We start from the raw sequence: 25,896 nt of genomic DNA, 5'->3' as shown, positions 1-25,896 counted from the left end.
CATCCGTTTTTATAATTTTCAGTGTAAAAATGTTGGTAAAAGCAAACATTGTTGTAGTTGACTAAGCTTTACTTTAAAATGGCAAGTTGGCGTGATTCGTTTCCTTCTCTAATAACAAGAATATTCGTTTTATGAAGATTGCGATTTTGGATTTTGGACTCAACAGACTGAACAATGTTCACGGTGGTATGCTATACACCGCCTTGGAATTGGCGAACCAATCTTTTTGTCTATAGATCTGACATATATATGTAAGTTGTAAATATACTTGTAAAAACATGCTTTAACGTGACTTGAATCAAAAAGCTGCTTTATAAATATGATAATTTTGCAAATAACTTCCTCGAATTAGCTTCGTAAATATACCGGAATTCGTCAAAGAGGAAGGATGAAGGATCATCTGTAAGACTTAATAACAGGACGAAAATACGAAAATGTTAAGCCGGTAGTCTTCGAAGCTGATTTCATGCAGTTTGATAAACTTTGATTGCGGAGTAAACACGGGCAGTAGTTCATTTGTCTTTGTTAAAGGTTATACGTCCCTCAACGAGTTTACTGCATGTAGTTTTGGAATTTCAAGTCAACGCCAGAGGTTATATGATGAACGATGATTACATAGAATAGTTACGCATGACTTTTTGTTGATGACCGTGTTTCGGTCTTTCAGCAAGCTTCATTGAAATCTATTTGGTACTTGAATTGTGGCAATCCACTTGACATTCATCTTAGCAAGTTTCTGTTAATTTATCATTGCTCCTCTAAAGTATGTCAGTTGCTAAAAAGCACTAGTTTTTCTATCTTTGTCTCGAATAATCGCAATTTGTACATAGTAAACGTTCGGCAGTTATAAGATACATTTTCATACATGCCGCTTGAGAAAAACATAATCCCTTAAATGTCCTATTATTATATTGCACGATTATGATTTGTCGATGAAAACTCATAGCGTTCGCATAACAGAAGTAAAATTTCTACTCAATTTCTACTCAATGTAAAATGGCTTTCTAAATGACAGCTAACTGAATACACTTAGGAAAAGAACATAGATTAAGAATAATAAACTGTTATTTATAACAAAACCTCTTTAGTGTTATATTATTTACAGGAAATAAACTCTCCCCAATCTAATTTAAAATTATCTCCAGTCGAAACAAATTATTTCTGTTCGACATAAGTTGCTGCAATATTTTGTATGAAATCTTGGACGAATAAGAAATCTACACAGTGAACATTTCAATTGTATTCACCGCTATTAAAAACATGGCGGCATGTTTAATTTTCCACGCGATTCTTTTAAAGCGGAAATCGTTTCGATTGGCGTTTGAGCATCTTTGTCTGATCATCTTCTCTTTACAAAAAGTTATGAAATTTTCCACTGCACGTAGAAATGTGGCTATAAATGTTTTCAAAACCACAAAGAATCGGATGAAATCGCCAAGCCGCCATATTTTTGCAGGTTTAATCATTGAACTAAATAAACAACTCGAAGACTACCTTAATATAAACATAAAGCCATCTTGCATGAAGCACGCATTTTCCTAGTTTATCGTCGTAAATGAATTTTCTTTGGGCCGTGCGTGGAAAGATTGGGAGTAGTAGAATCATTGAACTAAAATACATGAAACGCTAACTGAAGCAAGTAGTTGAAGCCTAATCTTACACCCCGACACGCGTGTATAGAGTGTTGAGATTGTTTCGCGGAGTGAAAATTCATTGAATTACACACGCGTGTCTGGGTGTAAAATTTGGCTTCTAAAAATTATTGGGCTTTTATATTACAGGTAGCGTTCCATGTATTTTAATTAAATGAGTACAATTGCTGGCTGCAAATTTTGGTTGGGGTAGCCCTCCAGTTACATTCACTTCAGTGGTGTCAATAGCACGAATTGAACTAAATATAACTGGAAGGCTACCTTATGATATATCGGTAACACACGAAATAAAGCCAAAATTTGCGTGATATGACCTCCAGACACGCGTGTGTGGAAGTCAAATCATGCAAGTTCAGCTTCGTGACGCGTGATTGTAAACAAAACGAACAAGTCAATAAAAAACATGTTTATAACGGGATTTTAGGCAAAACTTTTGTTTTACAGCCTTGTCTTGTGCTAACAATACAAGAAATTTAAGTTTACTGCTGACCAAACATTTTTTACACAGGAAACTTATAAATGGCAAAGGTTTGCGCTCGGATTCATTTTGGCCCAAGTGAGAAGAATTGCGATGTTTTTCGTAAATGGCACTTTATAACATAGACTTCTTTACGTTCAGGTGCTATTCAACTGTGTTTTTATGTCAGTCTCATTAGTGGTCAAACATTTTTTTAAGGAATGTCAACATAACAAGGCATCTTTGCAAAATGTCGACATGTCCGTATTTGTCAAAGTTTGTTAAGTTCGTTTTCTCCACAAAAATGGTTTCTATAATAATGTATTAATCTAAAAATATTGCTATAAATAAGTTCAACAAATCGAGATCTTTCAGAAACAGTTTTTCCGATTTATTTCCTTTTTTTCTCACGGTCACTTCAAAAACACTGAATTATTTTGTTTTGAACATGTTTAGCATAAGCGCGGAAAGACTGAGAATAATACTGCCGACTTCAACTTCAAATTTCTGGGTGAAGGTAGCCTTCCAGTTATATTTAGTTCAAGGATAGCACGTCATCAATGCATTTTATATTGTTAACACGTATAAACTACTAATTTTAAGGACGGGCATTTTTATTTTCAATGGCTGGAAGCAGTAGCAAAGACAGCCCGAAATATCAGCCTGCTATGCAAGGGCGTAAATTTGTTGGAATTCATTAAGTTTAAATTTTGTAAGCACTGAAGTGCCTGCATAGTTGGATGAATAAAATCTAGCTGACCTCGACACTGAAGAGAAAATACTTATGCATTAATTATACTAATCACCACGTATCGCAACCCAAAATGCAGTTTACAATTTGCAGCGCCTCGGAGATCCTTATAATTTTGAGTAGTGGCAGAAATCTCGTGTCACGTAAATAAGATTGCAACTATTATGTCATTGCTAATCTAACCCATTTATCGTGTAAGGGCGAGAACTCAAGTTAAGATAAGGGTTAAAACACATCTAATGTGCGATCACAAATCTCTCTAAAAGTACAATAATTTCTGTGAGCAACCAACCGAGCAGCAATGTTCAAATAAAGTAGCCCACATGTATGTATTTGTATATATATATATAAATTTAAAGATCATTCGATAAACAGTGCTAACATTATATGTTGCCACATCAGTACACGTTTTGCTGCGCATGAGCATTTTAGAAATGACGTATTTACAAACAAGCCTACGTCACATGTGGTTCACAAACCTACACGACAATTGCTTCATTATAAATGGCCGAGATCCAAGGCATGGTGAAGATTTATGAGATCTTGATGACAGGAGATTTTCCAGAAAGGAAAGTTCATCTGAAATCGAAAAAGCAAAACAAAAAAGTTATCAACATTGCCTGTTCCTATGAGAAGGGTCAGCCCGCGCTTAACTCGGGCTAGCTAGTTTGGCTGGCTGAGTGGGGCTGACTGACCCAGCTGAGATGTTGTATTTCATTTCCATCAAAAAATGTTGTATTTCGTAGGAAAATTGAAATGAGTTTAGACACATACATTACAACATTTCACAAAAACAGAACCATGTTGCCAACAACTACAGAAGTGGCGCGTAAGATGAAATTTTCAAACTTATTTTTCAAATGAATATTGTTGCTTTGTATTAGTCGCCATATTGAAGCTAAGTAAACATATGAGGAAAAGAGCATGCGCGATTGATGCATTCATATGAGCCCGTTAGAAGCAAAATCCCGCAAGCCCGCTCTTTATATGAACGCACTTTCAAAAACATTGTAAAACAATATATGAGGCGAGATCGGCTGGATCTTCTCATCTGAAGAAGCCCTTTGCCAGAGAGCGCGTATTAATTCCAAAGAACTTCATAGAGGAATTATATTTAAAAAAGATAATATACTAAAAGAACTAATAGTCGACTGTGAATGCTTGCTGTCAGCGCTTTCACTATCAAACAGCAATGACATTTTGTTAGGCTACTTTTAGGTTAGACATCGGGTTCCCAGTAGAAAAGATTCCAAAAAGCTTTCCAATAGAAAATATTTGCTTTCTCACATAAATCTCTGAGTGGTAGAGTAAAACCTACAAAATATTGAACTATATTATACAAAAAGAATGCCAGCGATCTGCGAAGACAAATATCAAGCATTATCGCTCCGCGCCGGGAAGTGCAAACAATGAAAATTTTATTTCTAATTTCTAGTTTTCACAGATATTTCCTTCATACGTTTTAGCAAATATTTTCTTTCAAACAAGCATTCGTTTGTTATAAAAATGTTACTCTGCTGAATCAACAGCTCCACACATCTTAAATTGCGACCTTGATCAACATTTTTTCAAGTGGGCAAACGAAACCGAAAATAAATATGTCCGAATCTACCAAACACATTTCCTAAAATATTCATGATAAATAAGGCTTATAAACACACTTAACCACTTTGATTACAAATATTTGACATTTTACCGTTTTACTCGCTAACTCCTCATCACGACCATCACCAACAACAATATAAGTACATTTTCGACCAAAGCGATTTGCAATTCTTTCAAAACACGATTCTTTCCCTACAAGGAAACAACGAGAGGGAGATCTAAGGTTTATTGGAGAACATCAAACAGAACTAATGTCAGTGGATATTCCAATATTCTAATGGGAGAGACCTGCTTACACACAAAATTCAAAGGTCGCAAAAACGTGAATCGTAATGTAAATGTAAAAATGTATAAATTCTTGGTGCAAAATAAATGAAGAATCGCAAATTCGTCATGTTCAACCCCCTCCCACATAAAAATCAAATTTTAAAATAGTTAAAGAATCATTGTCAACCACAATGCAACGCGCGCCTCTTGTTTGTTTATATTCGTACTAAATATGATAATTTATTCCATCACACGATGATTTCTCTTAGACTCTTCCACAACTTCGACAATTGTCAAAAGTGCGTGATTCCTAATACTAAGTAATTATTTGAATACCAAGTTTTGGTCTTCCTTTTTTAGGCATGCTTTCAACCGTTAAGCTTGTCACAGTTTTGAATAATAATTTGCCCACGCAAACAGATACGTTTGTAAAAAATATCACTTGCAAACTATCGAAAATACATTTTTCCAAAACGACACAAATTTTATACATCCACAAAAGATGAAAAGAATATCCACGGATTACAAACTTATACAACGTTTGTCTATTTATTCAATCAAGAAAATGGCCGCAAAGATCATTTTAGCGCGCGTTATTGTGGTTGACAATGATTCTTTGAGTCAAAAAATAAGTATTCGTAAATTTCCTCAACGTCTAACGTTTTGGTGACTTTGCGTAAAGAAGTCGAGAAAAAAAAGCATGATTTAAGCTACTAAACATTTAATAAAGCTCAAACATAACATTGTCCCCTAAACAAATATTCATCAGATATATTTCACGAACTAAATGCTACAAGTGCAAATCATCGTCACATAATACGCGGCTACGTTATTTTTGTAGCTACATAAAGTATTTCCACCATGCAAACAACAAAAACGCGGCACATTATACCTACCTACTTTAGCGGCGCTATACGTGTTTTCAATAGGAAAGATGCCACCCAAACCATATAAAAGACATTTGGCCAATGCAGGAACAAGTTGGGTCGTTGTAACAAGTAAGTTTAAACAATTCGACCTAAAATTTAACACAAAAAAACATGAGTAGATAAAGAAATGTACATAATGTGGCAGCCAGTATGATATATACAAAAACTGAAGTTATTCGTTTTAATTTGAACAACAATTCAACGTAAATTAAATAGCCTTTTATAAACACGGGCGCTGATTGGTTAAATGCTTGAAACAATCGTGTTTGTATAACTCTGTAATTCAGTCTCGCAAGATTTTAAATATTATTTTTAAAAGACCATTTTATAACGGAAACAGAAAAATATTTACTTGCTCCTATTGAGTTATAGAAACACTCGCACTTCGTGCTTGCCACGCAATTTCCCATTTCTCCCAAACTTTCCCGCGTGTTTCTATAAGTCCATAGAAACTCGAAAATGCTTTCTATTGCTTAGTTAATACAATAACATGTACTGTACGTTTCATTATGCATTTATTGAAAGTAATTTTTTCAGGGAATTTTCGCTCTTTGAAGCTAACATATAGTAATCTTCAAAGACATATCGTCAAGCAGTAGCGTAGCCAGCCTGCAGATTTTAATCTTGCTATGAAAATTTGAGAACATTACCATCACTCATTTCATTAGAAATATATTGTTTATTTTTTCACAGCAAGCAAACACAAAAATTTACATAGAAATACTAAACAGCGAGGCTGACTATGCCACTCCAGTCTAAGACACATCGAGAGAAAAACACAGACGAATGTCTTTGAAAAGTACCGTTAATGTGCTTGTCTTTATTGTCGGAATCTGGCCGTGCGTCAACATTAATTTTGATCGATCAAAAGCGAAATAAACTTTCGGACACAAAACCTACTTCGTACCTTGAGTGTACAAGCGTGAGAGCTTTTAAAGCCAAGGTCAGCCACGAGTCAGTTAGTGCCTCCATTTCCATTCTCAGTTGAAGCCATGTCTCTCGTTTCGCAGGTCCAAGCAAACCTGAATGTATCATAAATAATTATGAAGTCAATATGATGTTTTGGTTTGGGTTTTACTCACGTTGGCAGACTTAATTTTTACGAGTGCACACTTCAGTTTTTATTACGGGTGCAGATTTCAGTTTTTTAGGTACAAAAATAAATATTTTAAACAGCATTTTTCAAAACGAAAAATCAAACATTCAATTTTTATTTCGCTATGTTCCTAAAGAATGCAAAGTGACCCCAATGCAAGAATATTACGTATGTATTGTTAAATAGAACGATACGGTTGTTTATACATATATATTCTAGTCAATTGTAATTCTACAAATTCTAGTCAATTTTGATTTTACATATTCAAGATACCGGCAAGCAAAGTACCGGCAGAGTAAGGCAACGGCAGACCAAAGTACCAGAACACCAAAGTACCAGATAACAAAGGTACCCTCATACCAAGAAGTTCCCAAGATTTAATCAGTAGAAAGAAGTTTGAACGTGACGTTTGTTTTTACCTCCAACGTTATTACGATAACTATTGTAGATCTCCTTAATGCGTCTATAGCGATAGGCAAGTTTCTTCGTCCAGTCTCCACCGCGCATGTTCTGATTAAGACAAATACCGCCAGAAGATCGAAACCCATCATTCTCGAAATTATACGTGCTGTACAAAGACAAAAGCATGTTTACCCGTGAGTAGAATCTTATCAGCAGCTAGTGCTGTGCAAAATCCGGGGGGGGGGGTTAAAGTCTCAGCTCCGACAAAAAGTTTATATGCCCGAAAATTTATATTTGTAGGTGAAGCACAAGCATACGATTAATTATAATGCCCACCAATTACGTAGTTGTCGACACAATAAAGCGTCATGTTATCTGTGAAATATAAAATACTTGTTTTGAAAAGTATATTCACCTTAAATCAATGCCATTGTCATCAGCAGCAACGTCATCAATATGTACTTGATCGCAATCCTAAAGGCATAGTATGTTTTCATATCAGTTCAACAGCATTACTTTCTTCCAAGTAATTACATAAAAATAAGTTTTAGTGCTATCAACAACAAGGAAAGTCGCCTGCGCTATAATTGCTGCACGCATATGCGAGCGCACAAATTTTCCCGAGAGAAAATTCCTCCCTATGGAAGAACAGGCATGTTTGAGAAAAATAGAAGCTGATCCGAACGTTGCAACGCAATAAAGTTATTGTATACAATGCTTGATGATTCCCAATAGTTATTAAGGCTGTTATAATACATATTACAGCCCAGCACAGTGCTTTCGAGAGACTCTTGAGACATTACGCTATTTAATAAAAATTCCTTTTTTACATATGTATTCTTTCATCTGATGGCTCTTTTAAAAGAACTCTGCTGGGCGTTCTAATATTTAGTCGCTGGGCCAGAGGCTTTTTGTTGGATGTCGGATCTTTGTTGATGTTCACAAATTGAAATGTAAACAGAACAAAGAATCCAAGATGGCGGCGATGTGAAAGAGATGTAAAATGGATAATTTTGTATTTAATTTTTACAAAGAAAAAGAAACTCATGCCCCAAAAGCCATAACGTTATTATATCTACAATACCTGCACAAAACGCATGTCAAAATAAACGCAATAAAGAGTTAGAGAACGATCGTATTTACGTTGCGTGAAATTGTTTTGCCCCTAATTATCCTACGGATATCAATAGTTATCCACGAGTACCATGAGCAGGGATTTCCGGCGGCCTGTTCAGTTTGCATTTTCACTATGAAACTCTTGTTCTTTGTAAATCTGTGTTTCAATTTGTCCAAATCTGACGTTATGTCCAAATGTTCATACGTATATGAGATATTGATTTTTATTTTTTCTGAACTCCGGCAATGCGACTGACGCTCAAATGAGCGGTCTTGTTATAATAAGAATTCGCTTCCCGCCTAGTATATCCCAGGTCGTTATTAAAATTGTTGCTTTAATATATAATGAACTCGACCCAAGCCCCACGTCTAACCCTTACCAATTCCAATAATTTATTGATAACAAAAAGAAGCTTATTGTCCACAATGTTTGGGATAAATGTTGTTATGAAGAAAGCCATACCTCAAGATCATGGAAAAACAAGTGTGTGTCAGAGAGACTGAAAATCATTTCTTCCATTCTTAAACCAATATTTACAGTTGAAGAAGCATCCTAAAAACACGACGTTAATCGACATTGCTTTGATAACTCAAGACATTTTTTACACAATCAATTATTGAACAGACAGCACATCAAAACCTCCCCATTCTTTTGCAAAACTTGCTGTTGCAAAACTTGCAAAAACCAACTGTCTTACATAAGAAGATAACAATCGCCTTTCATAATAAGTCAACTTTGCTTTTCATAAAGTTTTAGTTGTACTAACTTTGCCATATTTTCCAGCGTACGAACCAGTAAGCAAAGAATGGAATAATATTATTGTCTCATCAAGGTCCCAGATGAAAATTCTCTATAAACAAAAAAGTATTATAGAACTATCTAGAGAATAAATAAACTTTAAATGTCTTTTTATCAACATCTAAAAATAACAATAATACAACTCCGGCATTGATTGCTCTATAGCTGAGTTTGCAATATCCCGAGTAACCGATCTGAGCTGAATAGATTAACTCGGCGAAAGAAAATTGTAAATTAATCATCACTACATGCTAAAGGAAAACTCGTGTTTGTGAGAACTCTCGAGCAGGTGCAATTGTACGGCTCTGCTCTCAGTTCTCCCAAACGTTTCCTCGGTTTACACAAGCCTTAGCAAACACAGTAAACATCAGATCACTTTTGATTAATACCATAGACCACAGTAAATGAGGACCTAAGTTTCAACATTAGATCTCTCCTGATTAAATCAATGGACGGGAGAAAATATGAATTAATCTATCATAATAAAATATTCACGACGAAAAATAATCCGAATGTTAAGGTATTTGAACATCTTCGGTAAGAACAATTGAAATGTTTACATCAAAATTTCAACAGGGAATCTTGGGAAACCTCTCTTATTCCGTTTAGGTAAGAAACCTACCTCAATGTTGTGATCTACTTCGGGCCCAGGTCCCGAGACCGACCTTCGTCCACGACCAGTAGTTTTACTACGACCACGTCCAGCTCGATTACGTAATCGTTGGTTGTTAGCTGCCGTGTCGCAGGCTGACGTGACAACAAACTGTGTGTCGGCAACCTGGACAGGACCAGTGGTTGTATTTTGAACAAGGACGGCGGGGTTCATTTCTGTTTTAACATTGTTTGGTGCATCAGAGTGACCAACACCGGTAGTTAGCTGCCCAGCGTACTGTATGTTACCTGGCAAAAGAATCGTGCGCAGTTGAGCTAAGGCCCTTCGTTACTACGCGAGGATGATAACGCACAAAGAAAATAATTTAAAAATAGTTAAAATATAGAATCTAATTGAAAGGGTAGCGCGCTCCCCGCTCCTCTCCGCTATATTATTTCAAAAATATTTCGAATTCTCGTCTGTATGCTCTTCTAAAATGAACACGGAATTTGGTAAGATTGAGAAACGGCAAACCAGGCATTCCATAGAACAATATTTTAGATTGAAAGGGCCAGTGAATCGAAAATATAGGTATTTAATTATATTTTCATAAAATAGAACTCTTAAAATGGCTCTTTCCATGATATGGTTCAACCAACCTCCAAACAACTGTCTCTGTTGCAACGGAAAAGTTTCAACCATTGGATAGTGGATTTAAACATCATTAAAGCCTTGCATAAATTTATCAACTGGAAGCGATTTTCATCCACCAGATAAAGTTATTCAAGCTTCGTCGATGCATATTACACATTGGACAAAACGTATCTGTTGGATAGTAATTTATCCACCTTCCGTGTAACCGGCCCCCACAATATTAACTACTGCAAGAGCTGCAGGGAGTCTTCAGCTCGTAAAAGACTTTTGAAATATACATAATATATACACTGTAATAACAAACAAACAACAAGGGCGAAAAATGTTTTTTAAGTGGACTACTGCGTAAAGCAGTTGTATTCACCAGTAGCTAGTGATTTCCATTGAAATCATCATTGACATTAGAAAATATTCCAGTGCTATTGCGTTTTTTCCTCATTCAAAGATTCCTTATACCATGATTTAAGAAATAAAAGATGTTTACAGTGTTTGTACGGGCTTATGCAAACCGAGGAGACCTTTGGGAGAACTGGAGAGCAGATCAGTGCAAGCCCGAGACCGAAGGTTGCACATGCTCGAGAGTTCTCACAAACGTCTCCGAGGTTTGCATAAGCCAGTGTAAACACGAAAAACATCTTTTATTTCTTTTATAAAATAAAAATGATGCGAAAAAGACAAACATTTTAATTTTTCCTCTAAAATGTATTCATCATCGATTTGAAAATTCTCTTTGACTGATTGATTATTATGATTGATTTGATTGGTTACGCTCAGATGTGTTTTGCACAGGCTAATGCAAACATGGCTCTAGACCAATCATCGCACGCGTTTCATTGTGTTTATTTTATAAAATAAGCAATGAAACGCAAGCTGGCGTTCCTTGAAACCGTACCATGTTTCACGAGCTGTTACTGGCGCCCAGACTCCCCGCAGTTTTCGAAGTGGCTCAAAAAAGTCGCTGCTTAGACCTTATCTTTATTACGATTTTTATGGCAGTTATTTTTTTACCACAACCTTCAGATCGTCCCTTAAACAGTCAAGCCGAAGTCAACAAAAAAGAGCATAAAAACAATGCTATCAAAGAACACAGACTTACTACCATTCATGCCATCTGGAAGACCAATAACAGCGGAGGTATTTGGGGTTATGACGTTGGCTAACTGAGTCATTTGGTAATTGCTCGAATTGCCGATACTGGCGGATGTTGCGCCTGCCACCGGTACAAAAGCTCTAGCGGCATATGTTCCAGGATTACCAATAAAACTGTACGGATACGTTGGAGGTTGCCCGCGACCAAATGCTGTAGGATTATATTGGTATAACGCCTGACCATTTGCCTGGCTGGAGTTTAGGTCGCCATTCGATGTGACTAGACTTTCACCGCTGGTCACGGGATACGTCACGTAGGCGGCGGTTTGTCCTGAAAAATAACGGTGTACTTTGCATAAGATATAATACACGTGGTAATAGGTATATAATATCTATGAAGCCAATGTAAAGGCTCTAAAGTAAAAAGCTGTAATAAGGTCTCGAAACAGTTGCGTAGGCGCCATTGACAAGAAATTTTTTGTTGTCTTAAGTAAGAGATTTCCTAAATCTGTAATGGATTTTCATTTTCAATGTTAAATATGAAATGGATTTTCATTTTCAAGGTTAATATTTCCATGGTAACAGTTAAAGACTCCGAGGTATGTAAACTAATGAATTTGCGGTCAGTAGTTTTGAAATATCTTAAAATCCGATTGTATTCGTGGTTGCAGAAATTGTTTTATCTTAAACCACTTTTGATAGTTACGATTATTGATCACAAGCATGAGTATGTTTATTCAACATCAGACAGAATAAATGCAAGCAGTAAAACAACAAGCATATACATGCAAAACAAAATGTCGACAAAAATGTTCAACATACACGAGATCTTTTACTTTAGATAATTAAAAGTCTCGTGTAGCAAGCCATTAAAGAGCCCCTTTCAATAAAAATTTTTAATTGCGATGTTAAATTTAGGTGTGATTTCCAACGTATCAGTGAAGAAAGATTTTAAAAAGTTTGTCAAATCGATCAATTTTTTATGGCTGTTTAAATTTGGCAAAAATTCTCCTTTTAATGGACCTTGTCTGTCGTTCGAGAAGCCTGGAACGACTTATTTTGTTGACGTCATGCAAGGAATTCCTCGATACAAGATACATATGATAGGAGCACTTCAAAAAACTCGGCCATTCACCATGGCAAAACGGTTTTTAAGATGTGTTAAACAGTGGCGTAGCAGGCCACAAATTTGTTCATCCTATATAAATATTTAGGTGTTCAGAGCTCACTGTAAAAACAATAGATTTCTAAAAACATGAATAATACTCACGATCTGAAATACATATAAAGCACGATCAAAATTTGCGTGCAGGCTACTCCATAGCATGTAAAGTTTGCCTACATTTTTATCATCACGATTTAGTTTTTTGGTTGATAAACCGTTACTTTCCCATTTTAAACTCTGAATAAGTTGATTGGAAGGCGCAAAATGGATCTAACATAAAGGAGCGTAAAATGAAAGCGAACGCGAAGGAAAACTTAGTGTACGTAAACAATCGGGAAGAAAGGAGACAGTTGCCTGATCTGATGTGAACTTGGTAAGACACGGTGTACTAGCAAGAATTCTTGACCAAGACAGCAGTGGATTGGACCAAAAATGATTGTGCCATGAAAAACAAAATGCATGATCTTATCCGACAACGATGTTTAGTATAATAACTTTTATTTTTCCTATCGTGAATGCAGAATTCTACAGTAAAAACCGACAACGGCGAGCAGTATGACGAATTCAAAACAATTTTGTTAAAGGTAGAACATCGTTTCGGAAATATAAGATAAAAACATACTTCGTAAAAACACGTCATCTTGTAAACTCAAGATTCGAGTTGTATGGACAAGAGACAAGATTTAAAAGCTGATGTTTTTCGACTACGTTTTATATATCTTCTGTTGGAAGAGATTGTTATTTCATATCCTTCAGATCTTCGTTTTAGTACTAAGGTGGACTGCCTAAGTATAGCTTAATATATTATAAAGTCCTCACTATAATAAAAGCCACATTGAATGCAGGTTCTTCAGATTGTTGTTGACTTCCTTTACTTTGTTCAGGCGTTAGAAACAGAAAATTCTATTGATACAATTCCACTTTTCTTAAATTAAAAATGATATATTATACTGTATACGAAACGAAACGGAACTAAAAAATTTCCTGTTCTGTGTTTGTCTGACAGTTGAAGCCGAGTTTAGCTGAAAATATTTAGCAAGTATCTCGAATTTGAGTGAATTTCGTAAATTGGGCAATTAAACTACAACTTTGACAGTGATAGGAAAGTGATCTTAAATTTTTTTAGATATCGGTTGTATCTATAAAGAAGGTCCTACATCTTTTATGCAGATCGATGCACTGACAACTTTCTAAACAGCAATCTGGGGAAAAAAGAGTAAATAACTTTTTAGCTATATTCCTTCTTCAATTCATCCCGCCTGACTGAACATCGAGACGACGAGGGCAAGCAGTGCTAACGCGACTTTATATATGAGGTTATTATGCATGACTAATGTAATAATGCTATTTTAAATTGAAAGAATGAAGCGTTTTGAACCACGCAAGTCGAAAATAAGGTGTGAGGAGCAGAATCCTATATTTGTAAGAGTTGGGACTCCGCATTTTGCATTATGATCAAGGTGATTGGGTAGATATGGTCACATGGGCATTTTTGTTCCAAAAGTGCAAATTATAACCATTTTTTACATAGGAGATAAATTACAAAAAAATGTTTACAATGATTTTATGTTGCGTTATAATAGTCGCAATCAAAGCGATCAAGAATAGAAACAAACGCCCTCTCTGCCCTCCCTTGTGGCAAAAACAGCATTAAAGGCGTATAAATTACATCCACTGCAGAAAATAAATGCTTTTCTATTATTAGGACATCTATAAACAACTGAGTTCCAAAGGATCGCTGTCTATTTATGAATAAGAAAAAAACCCCAGAAAATTCGTCCTTCCACCGTTAACGCTCTACAATTGCTGGCTTTTAGAACAAAAATTACGGACGCTAGGCAATTTTACTTCCGGTCTCCCAACTCTTTTGCAAGTAGGGCTCTGGTGTGGAAAATACTCATTTAAATATAGAGACAAGTAGCGATGAAATTTAGTCCTAAGTAGGAAAAAATGACAAAATGAGGAATTTATTTGCTTCGCATGGAGAAATAAAACCTTCAAAAATGCTAAATGATCTCTTGGGTACTATACCTTAGTTCTAAAGTTCTTGATTTTAAAATCATGCATGTCAATGTTTGTATGAGATATCGCTGTTGTACGCGCGCAGTACTGACTCCCGCGCTGAAACAAAGGATGATCAAACGTCGACGAAATTACCGTATTTTTGACGAACGTGAACATGCATGTTTTGTTGAAAATTCATTGCCAGTGATAATAGTTTCTTTGCAAGGCATTTCATTTAGTTTTCCGATTTTGAGCAATAAGTGCTTAATGACGAATATTTCTGAAATTACTGCATTCTATAAATGTCAGTTTTTATTCCTTTCAGCAGCTCTAGGAAATCATCGCATCCTGAGATTAAGTCAACAGATCATAGTAAGGCGAAATTCAAACAGATTTTATCAGTTTCGAAAACATCCAGAAATTCATGACGTTTTCTGCCAAATGCTGAGCTTCAAATTCGAATGAACGAGTGGATCGTTGGCGAACGGCGCAGCAGAAAGAAAGCGATGCCTTAAGATGGAAACAAATTTATCGTAGAAATGAAAAAAGAACAGTATTATATACAATCAAGAGCAAGGCTTTACTAGCGTCATCAAAGATTTTTAAATTGTACAAAATTTTTAAAAGTGCAGTGCAACCGTACTGTCGAGAAAGTTGATAAATTTTATCATATGTAATAATTACAAATGACTGGAGTGAAAATCAACCGACGAACATAACACTGAATTTCATACGCATGCACGCACAGTCATACAGTGTTCCCTCAATCAAACAACCAAAACAGATACATTTGCAAAATGCAAAATTTTTTCAGACAGTTTTTAAAATATTCGAGTAACAATGGGTAGTGAGCAGCATGATTTACACATAAATACATTACTTATTCGGGCAAAATCATAATCTCGACCATAATCAAATTTTTCAAAAACAACTGATCTTAATACATGTTTGTGTGTGAGCAAACAGCGCGGTGTATATAAATGTGCGAGGCCAAAAATAACGCCACAATTGTACTTAAATGGTTGTTTTGTACTTAATTATTTTCTTATCTCGGCGATAACACGTTGATTAAAAGACCCATCTCTCTCACACGCATCGTTCTTATCCAGGAAAGAAAACAAACACTCGATTTCGTTGTTGGATAAAAGGAAAACCATATAGAAGTATATAAATGCAAAAATAACAGTCACCTAGAAATCTGCAAAATACTTTACAAAGAAGCATGATACACACGCAAAATGGAATCAAACAAATTCTCCAGCTTTCTGTTATCTCCAATAAGAGCTATAGTAAATTAGAGGAATCTTTATAGCCATGTCACCTAGCCTCGTACGAAACAACCAATACCCACTTGTCGAGTCGACATTTCAAAGCTCCTAATACACGCACAGGACAAAAGACCAACTAAACTATTCAGAATTAATTTGATATAAAACACTGATGTTCTTCAACATCCAACGATATCCCTATACGTAAAAAACTTACATTTGTTTGGTCTCAACACATACACACTTTAAGAACGGTGATTTACCACGCTAAAAACGCTGTCGTATCTAAAGACTTCTCGAAAGAAACTAAAGATCCATGTGCAGAGAACCGGAACATATACACACACGCGTTCTATTTCGGTGTAATTCTTAACCACTATCTGTTGCAGACGGCATCATATGATTACCGACGACAGTAAACAGATTCTTAAGTTACAATTACCAATGGACATATCAAAATGAAGATTGAAGCAATGATAGATATAGAGGTACCTGACATCCTAAAGAAACAATCGTCCCACGAATGGCGATGATGCATTTTCCGTCACAAAAAAACCTTTCAAGATTGTCGGCTTTTGCCGCTTTCAAACTGTTCCTTCACGACTACCGATTTACCAATTATTCTATTGGTATATGCGTGTTCGACATGGACTTTTTGACGTGCTATGCGATAGCTCTCGTGTACAGGAAAGATACGAATTACCTCTTCGACTATTCCGAGCTTACAAGGTCAAGGGTGCGGTCTGATAGGTATTCAACTGATTTTTACAGGCTGTACAATTCGCTTGACGAAAATGCCCGAGGCTTGATATGAATTCAGAGAGTCGTGTTCGAGCAGTTTTGGTGAGGTTTTGCAGTGACTTAAAACCTTAATGAATTAGCTTGACATACGTGGGTCTTTCTCTTACACGAAAGGATGCACAAAAAACTAGCGTGAACGAAACTTTCGAATTGAGCTAAGCTGGAAGAAACTTTCTTGAAAACGTCGACAAAACAGAAGTATGCCCCATGTTATTGCACTAAGAAAACAACCCAAAATCTTTGAGGAAGTGAAAGCGCGCAACTTTCATATAATGCTTCGCAGAAAAAAATCCGAAAATCTATAATACGATTTGCTAGCGAAGAACCTGGTAATATAGACGTTGGAACTGACGTGACATTATCAACTGCAAGCCTTCGACATTTACATTCTAACTTGTTCCAACACCTCTCGATGAACATAACGACGAGAACATGCATGCAGGTATTTCTAAAGTCATTACGTACTTGTCGGTATGTCACAAGCAAGTATGTTGCATTTGGCTTGCTGACGTCACAACATAACGAAGTGTTTGAAAAAAACAACGTTAAATAAGACTGATACATGTTTTCGGATTAGCAAAGTGCATTGAACGCAAAGTAGTACGAGTGCAAAAATCATTGAAATTGGTGGACTTGAGTGGAATAAATATGTACTCATATGTACTCATACCCACAAATACACTTAAGTGAAAATAATTCTCGACACTTATCGTACTCGAGCTAAAACATAGTTACGACTTATAGGTTAAACAATCCAAAAATTCATAATACTATTGATAAGCGGAGGGAATATTGACACGAGCTCGCAATTTACAAAATAAAAATAAACAAAAAAAGGTTTCACATACATTAAACATCAATATTTGAAATGGAACAAGACACCAGTTGCCTTCGGCAAAATAGAAAACCGGCAATAGTTTTGAAATTTTGGTTTGTTATTTAGTTCCAACTGACGTGGGTTTTAAAATTTCCGGTAATCGAGATCAAAGTTGCTACGAATTACAGACAAAACGTTATACGAAACGGAAAGCTCTCGTTTGCATATTGTTTGTTTTGCTTTTTCCATTTGCTGGAAAAAATGCGGCATGAAAACGTATTTCTCAAGAGTAACACTAGCAACATTCTATATATGCCCGTTTGCACATGTGAAATTTCTGAAAAAAATGTGAAAATTTTTGCACGAAATGATTTATGATGTGTGGTATAGACGCATGCGCAAAGATAACAAATGTGAATCGGCGAGAACGACGGGGGCTGGTTCATTTTTACTTGCTGCAAAAACGAATGAAATAGTAAATTCTGATGAAACTACTCGCGTGAGTACAGCGCAGGTTAAATTTCTAACGAAGAATCTCCCCCGTGGCGTGTGTTCATACGATCAAATTTTGCAGTAATTACTGTGACTAAATGATTGTACACATGAAAAATCATGTGTATATTTTCGGAATGATTTATCGAATGCAACACGTCCAAATCAAACAAAGTTTGATATATGAAGGCAAAACTGTCTGCTACTAATATGCCAAAACTTTGCAAGTAATTCAAGTCGGAATGGAACTAAGCATGTTCATTATAGCTAAATCACTGTGTCATAAATGCCAATATCAGGGTTAGTTTAATAACTTAAGTAGATAGTTAAATCGATTTTAAACACATTTGCAGTACACTTGATAGATCGATAATTTCATCTTCATGCATGGGCTTTGTGCGTCATTTCCGGTGCGAGGTCACCTACTTTCCAGGTCAAAAAAACCCATGAACGTTAATTACTTGACTTATCAATATATTGCAAACATTCTAAAAATCGATTGAACTATATAAAAAATTCATTTCCCTGAACATCACATATACGTTTAATGAATGTCGAATTTAGCAAGGGAAATTAAACGCGCGAGTATGAAGCGACATAAAAAACATACTCGTAAATTTTGCAATTCGTAGTACGATAGTACCATACAACTTTCTTTACCTGCAACTCCGGGCGGTTGGGCAGCTTGAGCGATGTAGGCATTGCCATAGGCTTGAGCTGCGGGTATTACACCGGCGTAACTTCCGCTAGAAAAAGCGTTACCGGTTGCGAACGCGATGTTTGGCACAGCTTGCATGTCGTTGTCATCCGGCTGTTGTGAAGCTTCTTGCTCATGTTGTTGCGCTTGTGTTTGAGCTTGTTGCTGTTGTTCTTGACTCATTTGCTCTGTTGTCTGCTCGCCAGTCGAGCTCTTTACCGCAGCATTCAAAGGCGCCGTTTGGTAATGGATTGGTTGTGTTAAGAGCGAGAAGCCGGCAACGGCTGAAGGCTGGGGACCAGTTTGGGCGTACAGCACACCTGCTGGAAGTGCGGACAGTGTTCCACCTGCAAAAGTTTGAAACACTGATTGTACATTATAAAATCTCGACAGAAAAAAGAAAGATTTGCCGAAGTGAAAATCAAGAAGTTTAAGAGTATGCAGTAAAAACAGCGCATTGATAGCCAATGCTCAAACAAACATTGTAAGATTGTACCAACTGCTTTGCAATACATGGCAATGTCATATTGAAATAGTATAGTGCGAATGTGTACTAGTTAATTGTAAAATAATTTATGACGCTATAGCATCAAATTGGGTAACCAGTCCCTTTGCTTATATAAGGGCAGTAAATCGTTGTATCATTTAGTGTAGAGTAAATCTTCGTGATTAAGGTTATGTTGATTAATGAATTTAGCGGATGAATCAATTTATTCACCAAGGGTTGCAAAAAATTGTACACTCAATATCGATAAAGCAACGTTACTAAGCTCTGAAACTAATGTGTGATAACTTCACTTTGCCTTACCAGCAGCAGCAAAGCCCTGCAAGCCAGCTTGTGATGGCGTTGTGATGATGTGGGGATAATTTCCAGCAGCAAACAGGGTAGTTGTATTCGCTCCAAACTGGTTTGCAATCGGTCTAAGCTGTTGATTGCCTAAACTGGTCATCACAGCCGCAGGTGTCAAACCGTATACGCAGTTCTCGAGGTTCACAGCGGTTGACGAGGGATCATGAGGAGAGAACTCGGTGAGATTAGTCAAAGTAACATTCGAAACGGGAAGAGTACATCCAGTATTTGAAGTTTCCGACCACACCTCGCTTGATTTGATGTCCTCTACGGGACGCTTCTCCATGGAGCTGTCGATAGACGGAGATGGCATTTCATTAGTCGAAGGGACATCTGTTACAGGTGGGGCGTCTGGTCTACGAGGCTGCTCTAACACTGGTTGCCGTGGGCTAAGTTCGTTGACATTATCGTCCAAAGTTGTCGGCTCCACGGGTGCTGTGATATTCGGTGGATTCGCTTCAACTCCACCGATAGGAGCCGCCCGGACGTTTGTATTGTCTGTCATCACAACAGGAGTTTCAGCAACGACATTTTCACTACAAAAACGAATGAAGACTAGAGCGAGTCTGTGAACAAATACAGCATATACTATGAGAAAAGAGGAAGTTGATAAAAATCAAGCGTGGCCTTTCTATGCATCTTATAAGCCTTTCAAAACAATAGTTTATAAAAACTCAAACATTGCATGTCAGGAACATATGAGAAGGAAATTTCCGCTCATAGGTATGTCATGATATTATTTGCTATACTCCGGTAAATAAACTGTTCTTTCATTCGTTTTATCCAGCTAACTTGTAAGCTGTCTTTACATGAACCCCCAAATCCATATCTTGTGTTAATAAAACTATCCACGAAAATATTCAACTGTCATGTACAACTTTAAAAAAAAGTAAAACGAATAATTTCATGAAGCCACTACACTCTTTTTCACGCCTTACGGGGAAACCATCAAACTAGAGTTCCGTTAATCGTGACGTGTCTGCTGACGTACATTATCAACTGATCAACTATCAAGAGCGTTTAAAACTTGCGCGGAAAAATTTTTTCGACGTCGACATTTAGCGAACATCTCCGATCATTTGTTCAAGAGTCTCTCGTTAATGTATTCTATGATCTTTAATTTTTCTTCCAAACATAAGCAGCAAGATCCCCCCCCTGCTTTGTATGCCAGTGAATTTGTATTTTGCTCCACCCAAATATATATAGAGCACCTTTTATCTTGTGTACTTTTAATTTATATTTCTAACTTTCACATATGTAGCAAACATCACGGTAATTCCTATAGCACGTGGTTATTCATTCATTAAATACAACATTTCGTAACTAAATTAAATAAAACACGATTATTTTTCATATTAAGTTAAGCCTTGATATGTCATCCACACTTTCAATGACTGTGTATGTTAAAAGCCTCAGAATTCATATTTTCGCAACAGGAGACAAAGCAAAAATGCACACATGCAGCCAAGATGTATGAGATATCACATGGTCGGGTCCGTAACCAGGGGGGTGAGCCTCTCATTATTCCAAGAGGTGCGTTTTTCAAAATATAGGTATAAAAAACAAATAATAAACAATTATTGAAATTGTCTGTTTACATTTAAAAAATAAAATAGATCCATGTGCAATTGAACACAATCACGTGCTTGTTTCCTAATGATCTCATTTAAAGCGTATTGTAGCAAATGAAGACAGACTTAACTAAGGGTATTTGTAACATACAAGACATTAGCGTCAGTTATATTTTCAATAAAATCAACAATACGAGTCCGTTTTACTCAAATGTGCCCCTTTAAAACCATCTGGCTACAGCCCTGATGGTATAAAACTAGAAATTACGAGGTAAGTAGTGAGTGTCTACATTAAATCGCACGGTGATGAAAGGTGACAGTCGGACTGAAGGAAGGGTCATGATCAAATCATTACTGACCAATCATCGACAATTTAACTTAGCATCATTTAAGGAAAAAATCTAATAAAGGCATTAACAAAATCAAAAAATAGTACACGTGAAAAATGATCGTAGCTACTATTTCATGAATTTCAAGAACATTAGCATAATTTATGTCTTTACAAATCATCAATGACATTTGAAAGGAAGGGTGTAGACTTTCTCATGGGGCTGCATTGTTATCCCAGCTAAAGTTGCAAGGGCCTCGGCTTAAGCTTAGAGACGAGTGAATCTAGCGTAACGAAAGTGCAATAACTTTTTAAAAAATTATATGTTTTTGGTTAATGAATGCGCGTTTGGTAATTAATATTAATTTTAATGTTTCAATGAAAACGCGCATGATAATACTCAATTGCAAATGGTGGTAGTATAAAATATTTAACTGTCTTTGAAACGAGAAGTTCCTCATTTACTTACTCTTACTGTACAATTGCCTAACCTCTAATACCGTTGTATTAATCGTCTACAGTAGCGACGTAACACCATTTTAGAATTTTTCTTTAGGCGTGCGAATTCATGGGTGTGGGTGGGTGCGCACCCTCCCTGGTTGGAAATGTTTTCACATGTAAATATCAGTGCTGCTACTCACTGCATGCTTATTTCACCTACCAAAACTTTATTTTCCCTCTACTTCCCCTTACTATGATTTTCCTTGTTTTCCCCTACTTTTCCCCTACACAACATATCCCCCAATTATATACCTACGTTGGGTCGGACCATTGAATTTTTTCGTCTGTTTTTACAAAATGCATACAACAAAAAGGTTTATCGAAAACTAAGAACATCTAGACGAGAAAGTTAGAATTTAGCATAATTTGTAATGACATGCTGGTAGCGCAAATGACACACTGAGTTTATGCTAAGTTGCTGATCTTCTATTGCCATATATGGTCACAAATTGTGCCAAAAGAAAGATTCTGTTACAATCACTTGCTAAATGGTGAGAACACAGGAAGAAAAGAGTATTTTGGGCAAAAATGAGGCTCATTTTTAAACGATTTTCTTTTTTCCCTACAATCCCCTACAATTTACAGTTTTCCCCGTAGGTTTCCCCTACGAGTGGCAGCACTGGTTAAAATCGACAAGAAAAAACTCACGCTGTAAACTGGGACGGAAGTTGATCAACAACGGACGCATCGTCAGAGTCATCAGTCTTCAGCTTTTTTGCCTGCGTTGGAAATGCAAACAAAATTAGCTGGAACATCGCATTTTTAATCAAATTCCATCACGTTTTTAGTAATAGCTATAAACAAATCTATACGCTCAAAATCATTTTGACTAAAAAGAACTTCCAATCCAAAACCTTTATAATTCATAACAGTATTCCAATAAGAGCGATACAACTACCAATAATAAATTAATTAATAATGGACTCCGTCGATTTCGACATATGAGGGTTCCACAAAGTGGAACATCCTGGTTACTTAAATTATAGTGAAGGCAGCTGACCAGACTACAATCACTCGTACCTTTCACGCAACCACAACGCTGATATCAGCGTGACACACAGTGTGACAAGGCTGCAACATTGCAGATGCAGATACAAATAAACATGTGTATCCAATAAACATGTGCATGAAAATACAAAATGAATAATACTTCATGAAGTAAAATTGAACTGGGTACGATTCGTGACTCAAAATTCAACACTGAATTAAAGTACCGTCAACAAGAAAAAAATTTAGTCTTCAGGCTGCCCTGGTGGTGACAAAAGCCACTTAAAAATTCTATTCAAAACGAGCCACATCTATATAGAATAGTAACTGCACTTTCCCCTAAGTATAACCCATTAATACTAAATTAAAGCATTTTCCTGGCAGTGATCTTACTTACCGGAGGCTTTTCATCCACAACTTCAGTGTGGGTTTCTGCATCACCACTAGCCATTCCGACTCCTAAAACAATATGACAATCATATATATTCACAGAGCTAATGCTGTGTCCAGTTTAATCTGTGATTAAGACTTCACAGTAGACGAATAACTATTACCATTAAATACAATATTTACAAGATTTAACCACAAATTAAAAGGGAGAGGGAGGGTAAAATAGTCACTGACATATATGGCCCAGTGTTGAAGAAAATTATGATTTCAAGCCATAAGCAACTTCAAAATGAAAACACATACTCATTGTCATTTAAAAGTGTTTCTGAATATACTTTTCCAAACAGCCAATTTTCTACCCTCCAATAATTACTGCACATGACATTTAGCAAACATCTTGTTTTTACGTTAAAACAAGGTTTCCATATGATATAATAATAAAATAATATTCAAAACCGAGCCTAAGCTGCCTACTGCACCCCCCCAGGTATTTGTACAAATCATTTTTATAGTAATTGTTGGCCTCATACTTGAAACATTTTACTGTGTAGAAAATCCTCCTCCAAAAAATTTGAAAAGCTGTATAAGTTTCAAGTCTTGAAAAGTTTAAAGTTAGAGGGAAAATTTTTGTAACTGCAACCACTCATTCACTAGCACTGAGGTAGCAGAAAATTGACAATTGGGGGACAAAAATTCATATAAGCATGTTTAACTTTAATGGTTCTAATTGAAATCAATTGTCATTACAAATTATACAACATGAATGTATATTTTTCCTTTATTATCAATCTTATTAATGGAGCAGTCAACTGTTGTCTGCAAAACCAATTCAGCCCAACCAAACTTAAAAATCTTGTAAGTTCAGTTTCTTAAAGCAAATAAACTTTACTGATCAAAATATGATTATGTCACAATGCCAATTTTCATAGAGCAACAAATTTTTCATTAAGTATTTCTTGAAGAAGCATTTCTATAAAGTCAAATGTTGCTGGGCAAATAAAACCATATATTCTTTTATAAAACTTTGAAATTTCAATCACAGCATTGACAGTTTGTCTAATCACACCAACAATTTTAAACGATGGCAAAATGTTGGTGCATTTTCAACTAATATTTAAGCAAAATAGAAAAAATGGTCTAAAACCATGAACGAATACCATGTCTTTGACAGAACAGCTGAACAAGCACTAAAAATGACTTATGAAATTGACAATACTATAGTTGATGGAGGATAAGAGCCATTATAATTGGTAATGGCGAGATCTACAACACAAGATTAAGGTTTCAAGTGTTGAAGAAAACAGAAATCAGAAGCCCATGATACCAATGTCAGGGCCAACTAAACAACTAAAATGTTTATACATTTCTTCGCCTTACACCTCCCCTTTCTCCTAAAATCTCTCATTTCAAAGTCAAAGATAATTTTGATCAAAAAGAATTTCGATCCCTGCAGTTAGAATCAATCAAATAGCAAATAGAAGTGAGTGCAGCATGACCAAACTTGAATAAAAATATGTTTGAACACAGAAACAATGAGCATAATTGACTTATTCGCTGGAGACAAAAAAACGATTTAAACGAACAATAGCACTAAATTGCGACACAAAAACCAAACAAATACAACGAAATAAGACAACGGAAAAGAGCCGCGTGTCTCTACTGACAAGATAGTAGGCGAAGTAGCACGAGTTTAGGATTTATTTGGCAGAGAACATAACAAATTGCCATTATTCAACAAACGTTCAATAATGAAGAAAATAGCGCCACTAGCCACTAGGTGTCGTATGCACATTTGAAGCGTCTCACATTTAACAAAATTTCCATAATAAACACGCGCTGAATTTGAAGAAGTCGTGAGAAAGCGTCGCCTCGATAAGTGAAATAAATCGAGAGAGGGCGCTTGTGACATTCCTTCGTCTCGATCACGCCGGTAAGAAAATAATGCTTGAATCCAAACGTTATTTCCATTTGGTTTGAATAAGAATACGTACCATACACCGTTTGGACATGCGACTCAACTTACATTTAATAATTTGTGGTAGATATAACACTGTAACAAAACCTCGCTTGCTCAAAAAGAATCAGTTTACATTGGCAATGGGAAGCGCACACTAAATCGTATCAGTTTTCTCCACAACTACAAATTCAAGAGGCAAAATTTCGTGAGCGCGAAAGAAACTTTGCACAACTAACTCTAAAGCTCATATATGAATTCTGCAATAAGCAAGCACAACGGATTACAAATACAATAGAATACACGGTATTGTTTACTCACCAAGCTTAAATTTCGTCCGTTAAAACAGGAAAGAAATTCTCGCTGTAATAGGAAACCTTACTTCAGCATTACGATGGTTTCAATTTGCGCCTCTACAAGTCTCGGACGACAACATTAAGCCCGCAATGCATACTGGGACGCGTTGAATTGGTCCTTTGGGATTAGCACATTTAACCAATCAAATCGTATACCATCTGTCAGCCAAGTAATTAATGACATTAACCTAATTTTTAAAATGCGTACTGCAATTGTGCGCTGATTGATGGAAAGCCAGTTGCTGTTTCATGTTACATGCTTGTCTGGATACTTCAAATTCCACAAGAACATTAAAAAATAGAAAT

At 36.2% G+C, this 25,896-nt stretch overlaps 1 protein-coding gene across 4 annotated transcripts; it reads right to left on the bottom strand.

Moving 5' to 3' along the window:
* Positions 1 to 1,047: 1,047 nt before the first annotated feature.
* LOC124451042 (eyes absent homolog 2-like) lies at positions 1,048 to 25,658 on the bottom strand. 4 transcript variants are annotated; one of them, XM_047001672.1, is made up of 15 exons: positions 25,556 to 25,658; positions 23,288 to 23,349; positions 22,552 to 22,622; positions 19,462 to 20,039; positions 18,617 to 19,000; positions 11,417 to 11,740; positions 9,697 to 9,974; positions 9,043 to 9,126; positions 8,739 to 8,828; positions 7,575 to 7,633; positions 7,177 to 7,325; positions 6,569 to 6,683; positions 5,629 to 5,750; positions 4,557 to 4,657; positions 1,048 to 3,439 (listed from the first exon to the last, which is right to left on the bottom strand). In XM_047001672.1, the coding sequence occupies exons 2-15, from the start codon at positions 23,339 to 23,341 to the stop codon at positions 3,359 to 3,361; spliced, it is 2,490 nt and encodes an 829-aa protein (XP_046857628.1). In that variant the 5' UTR covers positions 23,342 to 23,349; positions 25,556 to 25,658; the 3' UTR covers positions 1,048 to 3,358. The 4 variants fall into 4 exon arrangements, with proteins under 4 accessions (XP_046857628.1, XP_046857630.1, XP_046857629.1 ...); XM_047001674.1 differs by having other exon boundaries at positions 11,420 to 11,740; positions 25,556 to 25,656; XM_047001673.1 differs by lacking the exon at positions 25,556 to 25,658 and adding an exon at positions 25,304 to 25,353.
* Between the last annotated feature and the right edge of the window lie 238 nt (positions 25,659 to 25,896).

The sequence above is a fragment of the Xenia sp. Carnegie-2017 genome, unplaced genomic scaffold (genome assembly GCF_021976095.1).
Source record: "Xenia sp. Carnegie-2017 unplaced genomic scaffold, XeniaSp_v1 HiC_scaffold_24, whole genome shotgun sequence".
Taxonomy (NCBI): domain Eukaryota; kingdom Metazoa; phylum Cnidaria; class Anthozoa; order Malacalcyonacea; family Xeniidae; genus Xenia; species Xenia sp. Carnegie-2017.
Note: the sequence above shows the minus strand (reverse complement) of the source record. Positions and strands in the feature narration are given on the sequence as shown.